This window comes from Biomphalaria glabrata, chromosome 13, assembly GCF_947242115.1.
Source record: "Biomphalaria glabrata chromosome 13, xgBioGlab47.1, whole genome shotgun sequence".
NCBI classification, from domain to species: Eukaryota; Metazoa; Mollusca; class Gastropoda; family Planorbidae; genus Biomphalaria; species Biomphalaria glabrata.
In genome coordinates this window covers 32,246,763-32,268,498 of record NC_074723.1, presented here as the reverse complement: position 1 = coordinate 32,268,498, position 21,736 = coordinate 32,246,763, and the positions used below count along the sequence as shown (strand labels likewise).

At 34.0% G+C, this 21,736-nt stretch overlaps 1 protein-coding gene across 3 annotated transcripts; it reads left to right on the top strand.

Annotated features, from left to right (window-relative positions):
- Positions 1 to 1,717: 1,717 nt before the first annotated feature.
- On the top strand, positions 1,718 to 21,728 carry LOC106057378 (copine family protein 1-like). Of its 3 annotated transcripts, none has more exons than XM_056007482.1 (9): positions 1,718 to 1,843; positions 10,664 to 10,803; positions 11,507 to 11,652; positions 12,765 to 12,846; positions 13,796 to 13,896; positions 14,985 to 15,122; positions 15,946 to 16,077; positions 16,933 to 17,070; positions 17,791 to 21,728. In XM_056007482.1, the coding sequence occupies exons 2-9, from the start codon at positions 10,707 to 10,709 to the stop codon at positions 17,950 to 17,952; spliced, it is 996 nt and encodes a 331-aa protein (XP_055863457.1). In that variant the 5' UTR covers positions 1,718 to 1,843; positions 10,664 to 10,706; the 3' UTR covers positions 17,953 to 21,728. The 3 variants fall into 3 exon arrangements, with proteins under 3 accessions (XP_055863457.1, XP_055863456.1, XP_013070002.2); XM_056007481.1 differs by having other exon boundaries at positions 1,719 to 1,843; positions 10,628 to 10,803; XM_013214548.2 differs by having other exon boundaries at positions 1,720 to 1,843; positions 10,628 to 10,803; positions 14,985 to 15,101.
- Positions 21,729 to 21,736: the final 8 nt, after the last annotated feature.

Genomic DNA, 21,736 nt, shown 5'->3' with positions numbered 1-21,736 from the left:
AATAATGTGCCCTTGAAGTGTATTATTGCTTTAATAAATTATTTTAGTAATATTAGATGTTGGTTTGTGTAAAACAGTTTTTAAAATAACTTTAACGGCTGGTAAAATCAAGTTGTTTTCTGATAGTGCTTTCTGTATTTGGCTATAAGTAATGAGATAATGATGATGAAAGAGATATTGTAAGAGACTCACTAACCATTATCTCCTCTATATGATGTTGAAGAGAGATTTTGAGGATCTATTCTGAACTTTATCTCAGAGTGTCATCATATCAAATAATACTCCTGCATAAGTTTCATTTGTCATAAAAAGTCACTTAGACAACCGCTTGTTTGACAAGGAAAAAATGAATCCCAATTTTAAATAATCAATGGTGTACAATCTACATTACATTTTGTTAAACATTAGTGACATGTAGACAAAATTAAGCTATTTAAATAAGTAATGAAATTTAATACAACAATTTTTTTCTGTTGAATAGCAAAAAATATTTAAAGTTTTGACTAAAGACAAATCATATATTAGTGTAAGAAATAATCACATTAATGGGATGTGAAAAATAAAAGTTAAGACATGCTTATATAAAATCTATTATCGTAGACCCCCGTGGACATCTCATAGACCCCAATTTATTTTTTCACTTTCGTAGACCCCTTGGAAGTCTTCGTAGACCCCTGGGGGTCTATATAGACCACTTTGGGAATCACTGGTTTAGATCCACATCTCATGTCAGTTGTACTGTACTCTCTCCATTCATCTTTCACTCTAGAGCAGGTTGGTATAAGACCTTGCCTCCGAGTCAGAAGACATAGAGAATAAGTCATTCAGTGCAGTGTCTTACGTTACCTTGTAAATTAGCGTATCTGTTATTTCAATATTATAAGAACTTCAGAACAAATTATATAAAAAAAAATATTTTTAGTCAGAAAATCCTTGAATGTCTGCGATTAGACTCAAATATTTTTGGAAATACTTGTTTACAAAGTGAAGATATTGTACCGATCAATTGCTACCATATCTGCAAGTTTGGTTTCCTCTTTTCTCTCTCTCTCTCTCTCTCTCTCTCTTTCTCTCTCTCTCTCTCTCTCTCTCTCTCTCTCTCTATATATATATATATATATATATATATATATATATATATATATATATATATATATATATATCGGCTTTAGAAATATGCGATTTTGGCAGACAAATCAGGCTGCGTCGGGGGTCCGCTAATATTGTATGGCTTGTAAAGGGGTTCATGAGCTGAAAAAGTTTGAGAACCTCTGCTGTACTGGACACTATGGAAGGTTTCTCTGTAGTCGCTAAGGCCAAAAGAAGGTTTATCTCTATATTAACAGTCTGTTCGTGTCCAATGTTGAATAGTGCTCAGTTGCGCACCATAAGTGCCGGTGCAGGGCAGAGTTGTAAAACTATAAATGGAACAGAGAAAAGAGTAACGAATGATGTGTTAAGTTTCCTTCCCTTTTAAGTTATCTGTAAGCAGGCCTAATTCAGCAATTGTTACATCGATTTACGCTAAACACTATACAACCATTTTTATAAGCCACTTTATTATTTGACAAGTTATGTACTGTTAGCGCGATTGACTATTATAGATCTAATCTAAATGGGGATGCGAGCAACACACGTACATAATAGTTACACGCAACACACACGGTCACAAACACACACACACATACACCACAAAACAGCTCCTCGCCTAGCCCTTCACTCATCAAAATATTCACGTAGTCAGTCACCTGTGTAGTTGACACACGGAAACCCAGTTTTGATTACCCCCTTTGAATGAGAGCAAGTTGGGCCGCAGATTATTCGAACAGGATTAAAGGAACACGTATGCATTTTTTTCTCATTAAAACTCTATATTTTACTTAATCATAATAACATCCGCTTAAAAAGATCACGCTTAGGTGTTATAATCTATTCTTATTATAAATATTGTAAAGCTCTTATTTACAACTAACTGGTCGTTTTAAACTGCCACTGTGTAGCTAGCAGTGTCACCGCGCGAGAGTTTCGTATGACGTCATTGTGCTGTGTTTGGTGTCAGTTGTTCACATCTATACTTTTTTTTTTAGCGTTCCTCCCTCCCCCCCCCCTTTTTTTTTTTCCCCTTCTGTTTAATGGGGAGGCTTTCGACTTGAGCAAACTTTGAACCTGCAATAGAACACATAGTCTAAATGTAATGGAAATAGAAAGAGTAGAATGAAGATCCAGATTTAGCCTAATCATTTAATGCAAAAAAACATACTATATCGGGGATGCCAAATCTACGGCAAGCGGGTCATATTCGGTCCGTGAGGCGTAGTTATGCGGCCCATCGAAACTCCAGACCACAGTGCCTAATGAAGCTGAAGATGCCCGCTTCCATTGGATTAGGTCACTAGTGATTCTATCATGCGGGGAATGCGGCTGATGCCGCTTATTCAAAGTTTTTATGGCACCCTAGCCGAACGAGGTTGGGCATCACTTACTTGTTTGTTTTAACTTGGCTTGGATGTTACTTCAGAATCGAAGATTATTAGATTCTAGCCCAATCCTCCCTCGGGACGGAATGGAGTGGGGTGGGGCTCAAGCAGAACAAGGATCGAACCTGGAACCATCAAGAAGACAGTACAGAGCGCATACCCAGGGCCTATGCGAACTCTGGGGCGCGCTCCTTGGCGCAACGCAATCTGCTGGGGAGGGGAGCGAGGCGCAGGCGATTTTTTTTTTTTCAAAGGCAATAGTTCTGCTGTATTTGAGTATTAATCAAATAAAAACAATAATATTGCGAATGTTTTAAGAAACGAAATTAAGTAACCTCGTTTCATCTCCTAAGTAGAAACCTTCATACTGAGAGATGTCTGCAATAAGATAAATTCGAAATGTTCTTTTGAAGAAGACCTAATCCTCTTCTTTTTTTTTTTTTTTTGAAGTAACGTTTGTATTTTATAAAAAAAAGATCCTAGATCATTTTTACGGCGCGGCAATGCAAAATCTAATAACATTTGGAATAACTTGTTGGCAAGGCAACGCTTCATATAAACTGTTGCGCCGCTTGGAAAACATTATAAAAAGGGCATCGAAAATCACACGCACAACACTACCACATTTAAAACAACTTTTTGAACAAAAATGTCTTAGAAAAATCGTAAAAAATCTTGGACAACAGCCATCCGCTCCATCATAACTACATGGAGTCGTCGCTAAGTGGGCGACTGCTGTCAAACAAGACAGGGAACATAAAAAGGACCAAGATGCCTGTGTGTAGTCGCTGAATGAACTCTTTATGATGTGTCTGTTGTATTTATGTGTATGTTTCTGTTGTGTTGTCTTTAAATGAGAAAAGAGTCCTTGTCATCACAACAGATTTCCACAAGGATCAATAAAGCTCCGAAAGTTTCAGTATAAACAGCGGAGTTAAACAAGGATGTGTCCTGGCCCCAAACCTCTTTGAAATACTCTTTTCACTGCTAATCCACCACGCGTTTGACAAATTCACCGAAGGCATCTATCTCCATTCCAGATTTAATTGGCAAACTTCTAAATATTGCCAGACTGAGGGCCAAAACTAAAATCAGAACCACCATCGTAAGAGATATGTTATTCGCAGATGATGCAGCGGTAGTGGCACACTCACGAGAGGAACTTCAGTTACTCAAAGCAGTCTTAGTCTTAGTCTTAATAAGATAAGACACTAGCCAGTACAATTCTAGACTAGTCTCTCGTATGCCAGGATAGTTTCTCCCAGGAGACGATTTATCGCTCTGTTGAAGCGAGACCAGTCTATATAGATGGCCTGAACACTGACCTGCAACATCGAAACATGTAGGTTGTTAGACCAATAGCTCACAGATCTGTACGACGTGGCAACAAGCTATTGGGCTAAGCTTCCCACAGGCTGTGACGTTGAAGGTCAGTGTTGAGGCCTTGTATAACGTATGGTCTCGGTTGAAGTCTCTTGCGTGAAAAAAAAAAAAAAAAGCAGGCCCGCTATAAAACAACTAGGAAGATCTGACATTAACCGTCAAGTTTTTTTTAAAACTCAAATGGTCTAGTGTCCGAATGTCTATTTGCCTCATTGTCTAACAAACGTTAATCACTGATCTAACTACGGTAGATGTGAAAATAAGTAGCGGGAGATAATTTGTCATTAATATTTTGAAATAAAAACTATAATGTTGTTACAATATATTTTAGTTATTTAAGGTCAAAATTAACATTTTTTTAGTTTTCTGAGAGTTTAATATTTTTAAAATTCTTGAAAAGCCTTATATGGCTACAATTAAAATACATCTTTAGTTTGCGTTGTGATAGTAGGAGAGAAACCTTGTTTGATTTATGGTTGGGCAGAGAGTAAGTAGGTTAAAGTTACAATGCAAACAATAGGCCTATGTCAATATTTTTTTTATAAGCTTTCTTAACATGAACATACAATGGTAGCACTAATGCTATTATACGTTCCATGCTTATCTATTATGAGCAGCAAGAACGCCACCGTGAAACAGGATTTTCAATCTCACTTTTCCATTTTAAGATTCAAACGTGGCATAAATTAGAATTGATCTTCAAACTTCCTTTGTCGCCCGGCTTAAAATTTAAAATTACTTTTAAGTGAGCTTTGTGCCTCTAAATGTCAATGTCATCTACTTATGCATATATGTCATGTATCCGTGTACCATGATTATATACATAACAATGAGATAAATAGGCATACGTGTTTTAAGAAAAATGTTTACTTTATGAATGAAGCCAAACGTCTTGCCAGACTGGATTTGTGAGCCAAATGTAATGAGATAATAAAAATATTTGGTGCACTGGGAATGAACAAGTAGGCCTACCTTGCTACATATATATAGCTAGTTATAGCTTTCTAAAGTTTAATAACACAATTAACATTATATCACATTGAGTTTATTTTCAAGACAAGAGAGCTTCATATTTTGTTCTATTAGGGTGAAGATAACGCTGAAATAATTTAGTCTCACTTAACTTGCTTGTCATGAGACGCCTGGCCGAGTGGCAAAGCGAATTGTCTTAAGTTCAAATCCATGAAGACTGAAATATTGAACTTCAGGATTCTTAATGTACCTGGAGTTCCCTCCCCCCCCCCCAACTGTAATGAGAGTAACTGGCATTAACCCTTTCTCTCCGTAATTATTTTCCACTTTCCGATGGGATTCTTCATTTTCTCATCTGTATTTTTTTCCCCTGTTATGATTAAGCTTGAATAACTTTCTAGTTTGTTATCAGAAAATGTTTTATTTGGTCTAGAAATCAAGGGGAATGCATACTCTTTTTCTATAACACAAAGTCAAGTTTATGAAATCAAACATTAATTTAATTTAATGAGGTCAAATCAACGATGGTATCGTCAATTAGGAGAGAAAGAGTTAAATAAGAAAAGAAAGGCTGATCGTGGTCGTTGTGATGGACCCATGTATATATAAATTGGCCTCCTTCAGGCGTAGAACGACTATGGTTCATCTTGAACACTTTTTCATGTGGCTGTGGAGCCCTATTTCGGAGAGACATTCCCGTCCACATATATTGCAGGTCAAGGTGGCTTTCGCTTTAGTGGTAGAGGAGCCGGCCATTTTCTGTGTGGCACGCTTTTCTTCAAGAGCTGAGACACATGTTTTCTCGCTATCCATATCTTTCTTGGTCACCGTCTCTCTCCAACTTGTGCGGTCTAAAGCTATGTCTTCCCAATGGTCAGTATCAATGTTCACTGATTTTAAATCCCTTTTTATCACATCCACGTAACGGAGGTGGGGGCGACCAGTTTTTCTTGAGCCAGACGCGAGTTGCCCGTAAAGAATGATTTTCGGGATGCGATTGTCCTCCATCCTGCGAACATGTCCGAGCCAGCGCAGGCGGCGTTGCCTGAGGACTGTAAAGATGCTGGGAAGGCCCGTTCACGCGAGTATTACACACTCTTTCTTTCTATGTTATTTTCAAGATCCTTCGAAGGCAGCGCAAGTGGAGTGAGTTTAGTTTTCTCTCTTGCTTTGTGTCTGCCATAGAAAAATAAGCTTTACATCGTCTGCCATAGAAAAATAAGCTTTACATCGTCTGCCATAGAAAAATAAGCTTTACATCGTCTGCCCCTTGGTTTGGAAGGTCTGAAGATGAAAACTTACATTTCAGTACCAGTGACCTTTCTTAAACTAGATTTTAACACTTAGGACAAACCACGCAATAGGATTCCCCACTTACACCATCATTTGACGTTAGTTGAATCCTACTGGCCACACAATAGTCCTACTCTTCTTCTTGCAGAAACAATCGCATGTCTTCAAGGAAAACTGCACGTATCACGGTTCCATTCAGGGCCGGCCCTAGCATTTGCGGGGCCCTATGCGAAACGAATCGCGCGGGGCCTAGTCTGGGTAGGGATAAGCATAATGTCAATTTTTTTTTTTTTTTTTTTGAATTATAAAATAGGCCTACTTTCGTCTTTGCAATAAATTTTTATCAAATGAAAGCTCGCAATGCCACTTTTTATTTATTGGCACCCCAAAATGTCGATTTCGTCTATTCTTTAGGAGATTTGAATAATTCAAAAAATGTTCAGGACTTTATCGTATATTTTGCCTTTTCGTGAGATTTCCTAGAGGCCCTGGAAAATCAGGAGGTCGCAAAAACCCTGTTATTTTATATAGGCCTACATTATAATGGTTTAATTTAATAATATACACTTAGAATTAGCGCGGGGCCTATGAAAGCGCGGGGCCCACTGCGACCGCATAGGCTGCAGTGGCCTAAGGCCGGCCCTGGTTCCATTAACCTATATACGTTTCAGTACCAGTAAGTTGAATTTTCTTAAACTAGATTTTAACACTTAGGACAAACCACTCAATGTTAAGGATCACTTATTCAAGGATCACTTATTGTAGAAGGGCAGTTGTTATGCTAAGCATGTTTCCTAAACTTGAATAATGGTTCCACGAACTATCGAAGTAATTAACTAGTAGCCCTTCTCATGAGTTAATTCTTAAGTAAATGCAGAAAATAAAATAAAAATAGATTTCATTGGCATTGCTTAAGTGGCTAAATTTATGGCTATAAGCTAAAAATCACACGAATAATTTAGATCTAGGTTTAAAATATCTAGATTGGCAACACTGCCTACAATCATCTCGTCTTAATTTAACGGGCATTTCCGTTGTCTAAAGATATAATGATTTCTATGTACAAGTCAACGAAACTGTGAATGCCTTATGCTTTCAAGAACAAATGAAAGTGTTAAATGAAACAATGAAACTGAAAGAAAGTTATGTTTGAATACATGCATGCATGGCCCTACATTTAAAGCATTGAAAGGTCAAGTATACTAAGGTACTTTCGTAAAGACAGATTTAAATTAATTGGCCTAAATGTCATTCGTATTTTTTTTTTATTTTTTTTACAAATCTATTAGAAAACGTTGCGTTATACATTCACCATGACGTAATTTATAACGTATCACACTTTTTGAACATGCTTAAGTTAGCTCATTATAGGCGTATACTAATGGAAGACATTAACTCTTTCTCTCCTAACTGACGATACCAGCGTTGATTCCACCAGAATGTGGTAAATAATTGCGGAGTCAAAGAGTTAATGATACTATTTTATACTCTACATATAGAGTATAGGCCTACTAGTTTCACATTTTCGTAAAGGGTGTACGTGTTATGAATGGGAGTAACGTTCTGTCATGTGGTGTAATGTCACGTGGTGTAATACACAGTTGTAAAAGATTCATCGTAAACGGGGAAAGCCGCTATTAGTTTTGTGCAGTTCGTTCGTCTGTCCTCCCGTCTAAGGCGTTTAGTAGGCCTAGATCTCAAGAACCAAAAGCAATATAGAAAATACAAGTTGGACTATGTTTGTAGCTTGCTCAAAGAGGCGTAATCAGGGGCGGATTTAAGGGAGGCCAGGCGGCGCTACCACCCCATGGACTCCACAACATTAAGGTTCCGCGGAACACAGTTTGGGAAATACTGGTAAATTTGTTCTTTTCGCTGTGAACTGTTTTGGACGTTTATAAAGAAAAAACAAACCAAGCTATGACCTCAACATAATCCTTAGTTAAATCCAACTAAGTTTTAAGTAAATCAATAACCTTACAATCTAACCGTACACCCATCCACTTAACATTCAGAGCTACCCGCAAGACAAATACGTTGCAAGATAAGCATCTGTTGTAGGCCTGAAGAAGTGTACACTGCCCAACACTCATTCACTACCCACTTCACCAAACACTGCCTTTAGTAATCTAATATATAAATCACAATGTAAGGAGAATGTGTGTGGATTGGTGCGAATGCGTGTTGAAAGAGTAAGAAAGAAAAAGATGTGAGGATTGAGTAACGTAAACTAGACTTTTTTATTGACATATTATTATTTTTTGAACCAAGATTAAAGTTCTCATAATCTACTATTGAAGGGTCTGTTTGGTCTATGATTAAGAGTCTCGTAACGCCAGACGTAACAGTATTTATGTATGAATGTTTTTATGTATGTTACTTACAGAAATCAAAACCGTTTGATCGATCTTGATAAAATTTGGCTTGAATGTTCTTAGATCACGGCGAAGTCCGTAGTGTATGTCACTAGCGGATCCAGAACTTTGGAGTTGGGGCGGGGGGCGATTTTTTTCCAAACCCTAACCCTAACGCCCGGTAAACCCTAACCCTATGTATAACTATAAACGCATATATATATATATATATATACGCATACGCGTGTGTGTGTGTGAAGGGAAATAACAAAAAGTGGCCATATTACAATTAGAGCAGTGTTTCTCAAACTTTGGCAAAACCAAAAATTCACGTTGGTGGCCCTTCTCTTGTCAGCTAGGGTGTCTGGGAGAGCGCTGTAAGCTCCTCCACCAGGATTTGGGGAGGAGCCCCGACCCCAAGCGTCTTCTTGCATTCTTCACTGCCAGAAACGCATTCTTATGACATCCACATCTCATTATTCATCCTCTTAATAAAGGCAGATCAATTTTAGTAAATTAAAGTGAGGGCAATGATTGATACTAAATTGTGAGTGACTATTGAGATGCAAGTAGTGTAAGTATATCTTTATTACGCGTACTTATCGTAAAATTATCTTCATGTCAAGAGAGACCTCTTGTAGTAGGCTTATTTATTTATTTTTGGTCAGAATACAAAGCCAACAGAACGATGGTTAAACGCCCTTTAGATATTCGACTGTTTTGGTGCGCATAAAATTCCTATTTTGTAAGAACCTTTTCAATAATGTTTTTACTTTTAAAAATTATAATGTAAATTTATAGGCCCCTAACTACATTGCAAATACAACAGATGTGTTCCACATATTTAGAAGGTCGCCGCCGAAAAAAAAAATTACTTCGAAAAAAAATATATATATAAAATTCATATATAAGTTATTAATCTTGTTCAATACGTCTGCTTGTAACTTCGTCACAGAACAATAATACAAAGCTCTGTGACAAAAAAAAACAAACTAGACCAATTAGATTCTATTCTTTTTTTTAAATATATTTTTAAAAATTTTTTAGGATTGAGGTGTGAATTGCGAGTTATAGTCCCAAAGTTATTTATACAATAGAAAAATCTCCCAGATTCAGTAAAGGTTGGGAAAATGCGACTAGAAAAAAATATATTTGTTTTCAGAACTCATCTCAATTGTTACTCTTATACTTCAAAATTTCTTATGAATTCTAAATTTGCCAAAAAATATTCTTTAAATAATTATTTTAGATTCATTCGCAATTACATAGACTCGATTTGACAATTCTGTTTTGAAAACGCCATGTTTTCGTCGGGCCGGTAGAGGGGAAACGCTTATCATGTAAGAGTCCTCTCCCCTTTTTTATAATTATTGCCAATGATTGCATTTGACATTAAAGAATATCGGTTGGGGCAACTCGATATAAGAATGTAAATTATAGCATATATAACTTATTTTAGTGACAGATTTTTGGGGTACAAATTTTGTAATTTCTTAACTATAATACACAAGAAAAAGTATTTGTCTGCTCATTGGGGAGGGAGTGATTACAACTATCGTACCTTCCACCTGGTACAACCCTCTTTCATTGTATATTTACTAATGATTTAATTTGAGATTAGAGTGTGGTGTGGTGACAGAATATACAAATGGGTTCAAATATCAATAAGTAGCTTATATTATAAAGATACTCAATTAATTTTATTCACACACTGTGATTCTTAGAATTGGACCGCCCCTCCCCCACTCAAAAGTCTAGAGTAGCGAGGGCAGTAGATGTAATCGCCCCCCCCCCCAACTACCCACCACCACAGAAGCGGCCAAGAAACCAGAAGGGGAACGACATGATATAAAGATTGATTAAATTATATATATCCAGTGCTTTTTTTTTGTACAAAAAAAAAAAAATAGGTGCCGGTACTCAGTGATTAGGTGCCGGTACTCAGTAGTTGATTACGTAAGTTTTAACCACTAAAAATTAATAATAGGCCTATATGTTAAAATACAAGAAAATAATAGTTTTTTCAAAAAAGGTGCCGGTACGCCGTACCGGCGCGTACCGTCACTAAATAAGCCCTGTATATATCAATAAGTATCTTTTAGCATATAGATATGTAACTAATTATGTTAACAAATTTTCCAAATGCAGTTTATTCCAAGATTTACAGTTGCCTATTATTGACAGTTTCATTAAACTCTGCGGATATTTCCTCCCCTCTTGTTGAATCATGGATTCCGGTGTATTTCTGTTGACTATAGTCACTACTGTCATCTTTATCTTGTTACTGATCTATTGCAATAGGAGAAAACGCCAGGAGGCTAAAGGTGAGAGTTCAGAGTTCATGTTTAGCGAGTCGAAGTATTTTTTATTAATATGGGAAGTAATTTTATGTTTTGTGAATAGATCTAGTCTCTTCCTTCTGCTCTCTTTCTCTGTCTCTCTGAAGCTCTCCATCCCTGTTACTGTATCTTTTTCTGTGTCTCTGTTTCTCTCTCTCTCTGTCTCTTATTTTCTGTTTTTGTTTCCCGTTCTGTCTGTCTAGTTATGTCTATCTGTCTGTCTGCTCTCTCTCTCTCTCTGTCTCTTTTTCTGTTTTTGCTGCCCTTTTTCTCTGTCTCTTTGTCCTTCTGTTTCTGTCTCTCTGCCTGTCTGTCTCTTTGTCTGTCTCCCTGTCTTTTGTCTCTGCTTGTCTTTCTGTCTCTGTCTGCCTTTTTGTCTGTCTTTGTCTCTCTGCCTGTCTCTTTGGTCTGTTTCTGTTTCCTTTTTCTATATTCCATATTCACTGAAAACATTTACATTTAAAAAAATTATTTTTTGTGTGGTATACAAAGAAATTTATTATTGAGAACAAATTTAAGCCTTTGGGTCCTTAGGCTTACGTTTTGAATAAAAAAAACAAACAAACATGCCCCCTTTATGGTAAATGTTCTATGTACACAATAGTAGCTAGGGCCTATACTTTTAAATTATTATTGATTTAGACTCTAGTCAGTTCCTTGCTGATATGAATTCTTTGTGTTTATTTAGATAAATACCCAGCTACAGAAGAAAGGCGATTTATCAATCAAGTGACAGAAGAAACAATCCGACCAAAGAAACAAAAACCTCTGTTTGCTCAGACTCAAAGAACAGAATCTTTGTACGAACTTTTCAAGTCGAAATCTGTTTCAGAGGTTGGACAAACATGATTATGTGTATTTTATAGTCTTTTTGTATGCATACCGTCAGTCAAAGGCCTATAGCCTATAGTATAATGTAACCTAACTACACTATCTAGAGATAAGACTGGATGTATCTATGATATATAGGTCAGCTTTTTAGGGGAAATCATTCCTATTGAATTAATTAACATATGCCTTAAAATATGAAATTTATGTCTATTAGTATTAATCTAAATAGAAACTGTCTAGTCTATCTAGATCTAGATCTACTTCTAGACATTCAGATCTGGATCTAGACTATAACTCCTTGCAGTGGCATCACTAGGGTGGGTACACCCGGTGCAGTCAACTCAAAGGTAAAGTGTGATCCACTCCTGAGACTCCTCCCATCAGAATTTTTTTTTTTTTTTTTTTTTAGCCATATAATAATAATTAATATTATAATTATTATAATATTATTAATAGTGATTAATACACAGACATCTACTTGACATATTTATAATTAACTACATTAATTGATTGTTAAACAGCTATACTGTATACTATAAAATTAAAATGATTCGAGTTCAGTTCTTAAAATTTATCGATAGTTCAATTTTGCAACAATGCAACCTTAAGACACTTAAGTTAGTTACATGGGTAGTTTTTTTCCTTTTCTGGATTTCAAACTTGAAAACATATCAATCACTTAACATTAATTTCTTTTACGATTTTATTTTTAATAGTCCAATAAAAAATCAAAGAAGTATTTATATACATGCAGCTCTAATATACAGCTGAAAGTAAGGTTTCACATCTGCTTTTGATATAAAGTACGCTTTATTATTTTGGACTATTTGTATATATCTATTTGACTATATGTTTACCCGAAATATTTTTTTTCAAATATATATAGATCTATTTATGAAGTGTGAATAACAAGTTCCAATATTTAGCCATTGGCACTTTTTAAAAAATTGACAGTTATTCCAAAAGTGCAATTTTTTTTTCACTTGGGTGTCATCCCCCTAATGGGTGTCACCCGGTGCGGACAGCACCCCCTGCACCCCATAGTGACGCCGCTGCTCCTTAGCACCTATATTTAGATCTAATTCTAATTTATATTTAGATCTATATTTTTTTAGGTAGCAAGTCAAATATCATCTCTTGATGAAGTCAGCGCTGTTATAGCGAAGGCTGGATTGGAGTCTTGTAATCTTATCTTTGGTATGTAGATCTAGATTTAAATGTTATTATGTAATCATAAGTTGATAAATCAATGAATCAATGTACTGACTGTCTAATTTATTTTAGAACTAACTAGATCTAAATGTAAGATTAAGTAAAGTTAATCATTCATATACTATACACATGTACTAGACTACTATAAGAAAAATTATTATATAGGCCATTGGTAACATAATTACGTATCTGTCGTAAGCTGAATGTGGAAATTACCCTATCATAATTATTAATATACACTTTTTAAAAAATTTAATTAACTATAAAATTAATATTCCTAGATCTACATTTATTAGAGCTAGAGTAAAGCTGCCATATCGAACACCCCCTTCTGTATACCATATCTGACATCTCACCATTATTTTATTAATGCATCTTTATTTTGATTGTTATTATAAAAATACTGTGGTATTATGGTTTGCCATCCATTTTTTTATTTTTTAACACATTTAATTTTGTATTCCTGTGCAAGATCGTTTTTCTTCTTGGCAATAAAGTACACTGGTATGAAAGCGTGTTTTTTTTACCTGATATCATGATCATCTAGATCTATTTATTTATATCTTAGAATCTAGATTCACTAAAATCTAGATATAATAGATCTAAAAACTAGATTATGGACCCATTGACTATATTTAAATTTCCATGTGTTATATTTGATTATATCACACCTTTTTGCAAGAAAGTGAAGAAGTTTAAAGGATGTAATATAAAGTAATGGTGCAGATGCTGCCTTGAATTTCTAGGAAAATCATTAGAGCCATTTTTTAGATCCGTGTCCAGGTTCCACCCACCATAAGGTTCTAGGCTCCATGAAGTTATGAGTTAAATAGAGGTATTGTAAAAAAAAGCAATAGATAAATGTAGCAGCGAAAATATACACACAGGCTTATAAAGCTCTAATTAAGCTATTTATATTTTCGTTCTTTTAAAGGGATAGATTATACTGGATCAAACTATATGCAAGGGAAGAAGACATTTGGGGGAAAATGTCTGCATGAAATCAGTGACAAGATCTTGAATCCCTATCAAAGTGTAAGTATTTCTTGGATTTTTATTTGCGATTATCTGTTTCAATAAATCAGTTATGTTATGACATAGATATACAAGTTCACATGAAAATAAGTATAATAGTAATAATATTTATCTTGCCTCAGAGGTAGGCAAATATGAAACTTTAGTGTAGAAAGTAGAAAGAGCAACAGTGATGCAGAAGGGAACAAAGATATTACTTCTATTTAGATTGTTTTTCAAACATATTGTTTTTAGTAAATTTTGTTTCTAGCAAAGAGAGCCAGTAACTATTAAAAATCATTGGTTAAAAAATAAGTCATTATCACATAACTGACAGGCTTTCCTAAATAATCCCCTTTCAGACCTTGCGATGTATAGGGCAGATGCTGTAAATGTCATCTGTTTTTGTGGCCATGCATAACGACCAACTGCCTTTACTTTTCCCCAATTAATGTCAGAAACCTCAACTCAAGATAACATTAAGAAACTGGAACAGACACAAAATAGAGCTGTGAGATTCATAACAAACGAATATTCACACTTAACCAGAGTAACACCTTTAGTAAAATCACTAAATTTAGAAAGCCTTCAAGACAGAAGACTCAAAAGTAAAGTAGCAATTATACATAAAACACTGAACCATAATCTTCAAATACAAAAACAAAATTTAATAAAATACTCTGAAAGACACAAAGATAAAGGCACATTCCTCGTCCCATATGCTAGGACAAATTTGTACAAATACTCCTTCTTCCCTAGTGCTATTAGAGCATGGAATGGGTTGCCTGAGCTAGCCAGGAAAACCAGTGACTTGGCAGAATTTAAGTCATTGGTTAATATGCATGAAGCGTAGGACATAATTATCTTCTTTTTTGAAGTAACGTCTGTATTATATAAGGTAAGAAGAACCCATTAGAGCTGGATAGACTCAGAGGTGCCCTAAGAGCCCAAAATTTTAAATCCCAGTCTTCACCAGGATTCGAATTATAGCACCCCAGTTTGGAAGCCAAGCACTTTACCACTCAGCCACTGCGCCTCCAAATAAAAATATGTTAAAATGTAAAATTTACTATTAAACTTGTAATTGAAAAACTCTTTTTGCTAATTAGGTCATCGCCACTCTTGGAGAGACACTTGAACCTTTTGACAGTGATGGCGCCATCCCAGCGTTTGGCTTTGGTGATGCCTACACTAAAGATCGCTCTGTGTTTCAACTCAAGACAGATGTATGTCACTCAACAGATCAAGTATCAAGTTATTTTTAGCTATTCCACTTTGCACAGTAGATAGCAATGCCATCGTCTGAGCATCTATTATTTCATAACCTTTTTTTTTAACAGCCAATATCACTTAAACAAAGCGGGTAAAGCCTTTGCGTTAACTTGTTCATTATGGGCTCTATAATAACAAAATGCTTGAATATATATATATTTACATACTAAATACACAAATTACTGAATATCACAATCACTTTGCTAGTATTATTTTCTATACTCTTATAAATTTACCTTATTTAAAAAGACATTTTGTAAATTTAATCAACTTTATTATCTTTACATATCTTCTTTGTATTATTTTTTTTACCGTCTTGAAAGGCAGTAGTCTTAGAATGCCAAATAAATAATCTTTAGGTCTTTCTGCTACAATTTAGAAAAATAATTACTTTTATTAACTTTTAAAATTATATGTTGCATAACTATTCTTAGTTGAAAGTTTTCTTAGCGTAAAATTTTGATGAAACAGTCACTTAGTTAAAAGATGAATTTTTAGAATGCTTTAGACAATGATTAAAATTATAAACAAGTTAGACCAATAATGATCAAAGTGCTGACTGTGGGCTACATATATGCCAAATATGCATTATATATTTAAATATGCCATCATTGTAATGTGAATTGTAAACTCAACCGCAAACGTTAAAAAAAGAAAGAAAATGTAGTGATAAAAAAAAACAACTAATTAACATTATCAGTAAATGTTGTTATAACATAAAAACATAGGATGTTTTTAAAAAACATATGATGTTTTAAACTATTCAGTCTAACTAAAATATCCCATTGTTCATTCCAGGGCATCCCATCTGGGTTTAAAGAAGTCTTGGAGATTTACAATCAGCTGACACCAAAAGTACGTCTTGGAGGACCAACCAACTTTGCGCCTCTCATAAATCAGGCCATTGAAATTGTCAAAGCTACAAACTCTGTAAGTGTTGCCAGTTTTTTATGACATGCCCTCTTGTGTTTCTATTTATCGCATCTTATGCTCTTTATTATTGTTTCTTTTTCACTAAAATAAACAGAACAATGATATGACAACTGTTAAACTATATTTTTACAATCATTAGATTTCATTATTTTATAGTTTTTATTTGTTTGTTTTTTTCTCTAAAATTTATCCCTTGCAGACCAACATTGTAGAAAGTAGAAACTTATTTTCCAAGCCTATATGGTGGCTAACAAAATTTACATTTTTCCAAAACAACTTTAAAACTTTTTTTAATACAAAAAAATTTAAAGTAACAACTTAAAAACAATTAAATGAAGAAAAAAAAAACATTACTATATCTCTATTTCTGATTAACAAGGACTTCTAATTGTAATCTGTACACAAATTTTGTAACTTTCAGTTTGGTATATGTTTCATACCTTGTGAAAGGTCGTGTAGTGTCAATTTAGATTTTTTGTTTTTTATGGTTGGTATTTATTATGCTGATATTTTATTTTTTTTTAGCTTAAATAATTGATCTGGCTTTTAAAAAAGGTATGAGCCTAAAGGATTTAATGACTAAAAAAAATTATTTGACACACAGACAAAAGCAAATACTTAGTGAAATTATTCATTTGGAAAAAATTATTAAAAAAGAATTCAGTTGATTTTAATTATGAACTTTTAAAATCATCTACTTGAGTTCCATACAACAAACAGATGTGTCATTAAAAAGTGTTACTTTATTAGGCAATGAAAAACAGTCCTTTTTTAAATTCTGTTTACCCCCATTTTATTAAAATATTGTGCTGGAATATTGGAACAATATATGTTTTTTATATTCCTAAAAAGTATCATATCTTGGTAATTGTGGCCGATGGTCAAGTAACCAATGAAAGGGCCACAACTCAAGCCATTGTAGAAGCATCAAACTATCCATTGTCTATTATTACTGTAGGAGTTGGAGATGGCCCATGGGATACAATGCAGGTACAAACAAATATTGTTTCTTAAGTAAATATGATACATAATATAAAGTAATACTGTCTTTTATGTATAGCCAAATGTCTTTTTTTGTGAATAATGAATTATTTGGTGATCTAAGATAGATCTTATTATTTTTGTTTTATTGCGGTTATCTTTTTATTTTTACAAACGTTATATTAACTGACTCTTTGTCTGATTGGGTGTAATCTTGTTAACATTATTTCTCCCTCTTCCCAAGCTCGGATCAAGTTGAAATTTTGCACAATTATTCATTGTCGAAGAAAATAATTTTTAAAAAGTTTAATCAATTAGTCATAATTAATTAATTTTCTCTTTTATATACAGAAAGTAGGGCCCGCTAGGCTAAGGGGAGATAATCTTGTATAGAGAATTTGGTTGTTTACTAAAAATTTCAAACTAACAATAGACAATAAAAACTTCTATTTTTATAAACACTTAGCTCAGTGGCTAACAAGTCTGCCTTACATTGTGGAAGCTTGACTTTAGACTTAAGCAACTTTAAAAAAAAAATTGTTGAAAAGCCAGCATGGAAATCTTTCCATAGCTACCCCAGTGTTGAAAAAAAATTTAAAACTCTTTAAAGCTTTAAAGATATAGCAAACATCATAAAAATAGATTCTACATGACACTGTATGCATAAAGATTATATTTTAGGTTTATATTAAACTTTTTACTGATGTGTGACAATATTTGTTCCCCCAGGAATTTGATGACAAACTGCCCAAGAGAAACTTTGATAACTTCCACTTTGTTGAGTACGCTAGCGTGACTAAAGGGCCCAACCCCAACGAATCATTTGCACTTCATGCTTTGAAGGAAATCCCAGACCAGTATAAAGCGATCAAGAAGCTGCAGTTGCTGTAGTTGTATGACTTTCCTTTCTTCTTGTATCTTTAGTAGATTTGTATTCATGAAGTTGATCACATTTTTAAAATAGAATCTTTAAATATAATTTGTTCTTATTGAGAGAAGTAGATGCCCACACAATGTGTTTGTGTGCATTCAAATAGCAGCATTATGTATTGTTATTATGTGAAAGCGTGATCTTGTTTGAAGATTGTTGTTTTAGTTTTAATATTTGACTACAGTCTACATTGTTAATAGGAACAATTTATTGAATATTTATGCATTTGATGACAGCATTTTCATAGGTCTTTTAAAAAGCATTTTTTGTGACTGTGTTTAGTCATGTCTCTTCTGCTTGTGAAGGCATATACTTGTGTGTGAATGATAGAGCTATGTAGAATATATTTTTTAGATAGATTGGGTAATATGAATTCTTATACAAAAGCAGAGTATTTGATATTTTAAAAATTAAACACTAGGATGATGAACTTTTACTCTGTGGGTTAAATGCACTGATAATGCAGTTGTCTAGTTCTCCACTGGGGGTTGTGGTACTTAGTATATCACTCTTGCAGCCTTGCATAATAATGATACAGTTATGTCTAATCTTATCTAATAATATACAGACATTACTTCAAAAAAGGAGATGATAATGTCCCTTACATGGCTTGTGGGTCTATTGGTAGAATTAATTAGTCAAAAATTTGTTTAAAGATGTTGATCCTTCAATGTAATACATGCAGCAGAGAGATATAATGTTTTTTTTTGTTTTGAGCTACAATTGCTTCCCCTGAATCATGCCTTACTGAACATAGAAACTCTAGAAAAACCCATCAATGCAAAGCATTTGAACAACTCAGGATATTATAATTATTGTGTTTAAAAAGTTCATAATTGTGCTTATGTAGGCTATACTTAGCTTATTGAGGTAGCTGATGAGTAGATTTTAATTGAATTCATAGCTACCTGGATTCTTGTAAAAAAATATTGTAATTAAAGATATTTTTTTTCCCCAGAAAGTTCTGAAGTTGTAAATCTTTTAGACATCATTCCATTGTATAGGTGCATTATTTACTAGTATTTTCAAGAATACTTTTTATAAAATTGAAGGAACTATTTTTATTCCATTCTCTGATTATGTTTAATTTTTTTTTTTGCTGAACAGCACAATGTACATATGTTATTTTAAATATATTGTTAGCTTCAGTTTTATTTGAATATTTTTTTTTTATCAACCACTTATACTCTTTTGGTTACCTCATTGTTATCTTTACAATTATGATTTTCATCTCCATAGTCCTCATCTTTGTCTGGTGTCATTGGAGAATATACTTTTTAGAACAATATATAGACATTTTGCCATGTAATTTAATACTGAGACCAGTTGCTTCATTAAAATTTGCTGTTTGTTTATTTCTACAGTTGACTTCTGATAGTCTGCCACTTTTTAATCCAACACACTCAGTTATCTGTATACATCAGCTGCACATGCATGTTGTGACATGCGCGTCTCGCCTCTATTTATCTATTGATTCTGTGTTATATGGTGAAACTTCCTTATGTATCTTGCTGTGATTACTATTTGATAGTTTACCTGCTATATTTTCTTTTTAGCGTTGGAGTTTTTGTTACGTCTTGCACACGATGGCAAGAAAAATTGTCAAACATCAGCCTAAAACATTGTCTCTTCCAAAAAATGATTAACCCAATTGACTTTACTGTGGTAGGATGTGGTGTCAATGAACACCACACCACTGCATCGGTCTCTAGCAGCAGTTTCTTTAAAATTCCTTGTCTTGTTGAGAAAGAGAGCGTGGTGACTCCTTTTGAGTGAAAACAGGATGTCTATCTCTTTTTAATTTTATTTCTGGGAATTTTTTACAATGAAACCCCTAATGCATGATCCCCCACCTAGGGAATTGAGTCAATTAGAAGCTTTTTAATATTCTAAAGGTATTAAATGTCAATGTTTTTTTTTGAAACTAGACATAATATTCTATTTTTAAAGCTTTTTTATTTATACTTTCCATTCTTTACTGTAGGAAATGCTAACGATTTTTCAAACTGGAAATAGCATTAAGATTAAAAATTATGACCATATTGAAACTCCCATTGTCATTTCTTGGATTTATGGCATCCTGTGACCAGTTACAAGAAAAATGATAAGAAACTAAAACATATTGTGAAATCTATTGAAGGTGACGTGAAAACCGATGAATTGTAGTGATTATCCCCAAGTTGGTAAAGCTCTTTCTTTATTTTAGCCTTCAGAGTCTAAGACAATATCTTATGACATTGTAATTAGAATTCTTTGAGGTATAGCTGACATTTTGTTATCCAACACTTTTTGGTAATCCGACACTCTCCCAATCCTGTAACTGTCAGACTGTCAAGAGTCAACTGTATTCTTCATCATAGCCCCATAGGTTGGTGAAAAAAAAAAAAAAAACAGCTCTTTCTAGAGAGGGCATCATAAAAATTGTGTTTTGGGCATTAGTTGTAATGTGTTGTGTTGTATTGTTTTTCATGTCAGTTAATGCAGTTTTTATTCTCCCTCAGTTATGTGGATGGAGAGCTCTTGTGCTAAGTTTAGAACACATAAAGTGAGTTTGTTACAGATAAAAGAATTCAAACACAATGAGATAGGAGATTAAACATTAGAAAAGATAAAAAGTCTATCTAGCTTTCTGGATAGAAGACATGGAATTTAAAATGATTATGATGGCTGTTAGAGTAGGTAAATATATTTTGACCTGATTGACCACTGTATTGCATTGTTTTTTGTTTTTTTTTGCTTTTACTATTTTACCATTTGTAAGAATACATGGCTAACAAACTTTATATAAATTAAACCCTGCTGGACCAAAGTAAAAAGCACATTTTCATATATTTATTAATATTGTATTTTTTATACAGTTGTTCACTTCTGCAAGCAGTAAGTGTTTTTTTTTTATTAATGGCATTGTTTACAAGTATTAGGACCTAAAGATATGTTAACTACTCTAAGTGTAAGAAATTTAGGGTTATGATTTAAAATGTAGCCTAGTTTTTGGTTTTTCAATTGAAAACATGACAAAATTATTTTTATAAAAAAAAAAAAGGTTGGCCATGCAATTAATGACATTAAAGACATTTTTAACTATAATGTTTTATATTATTTTATTGTTAACATGGGGACGCGGTGGCTGAGTGGTAAAGCGCTTGGCTTCCAAACTGAGGGTTCTCTGGTTCCAATCTCAGTGAAGGCTGGGATTTTGAATTTTTAGGACGCCCCCAAATCCACCCAACTTTAATAGGTACCTACCATTAGTTGGGTAAAATAGAGGTGGTTGGTCATTGTGCTGGCCACATGACACCCTTGTTAACCATCACCCATAGAAACAGATGACCTTTACATCATCTACCTTAGATCGCAAGGTCTGAAAATGGTACTTTACTTTTACTCTGTTATAAGCAAGTATGTTTAAATAGTTGACAGTTAACACTTGTATACTATTACTGTATGTGTCTACATTTTCAGATGCTAGTCCAATGATAACTTAAAGATTTTCACACTTTTTGTTATCTACTCACAAAAAATTGCCAACAACAAAATAGAGATCTAGACCAACTTTTTTTCTATGTGCAGATGTTCATTTGAATGGTTCATAAAAATGTCTTTAGCAACAATTCGTAGCTCTTATGTCTTTAGCAACAATTCATAGCTCTTATGTCTTTAGCAACAATTCATAGCTCTTATGTCTTTAGCAACAATTCATAGCTCTTATGTCTTTAGCAACAATTCATAGCTTTTATACACCAG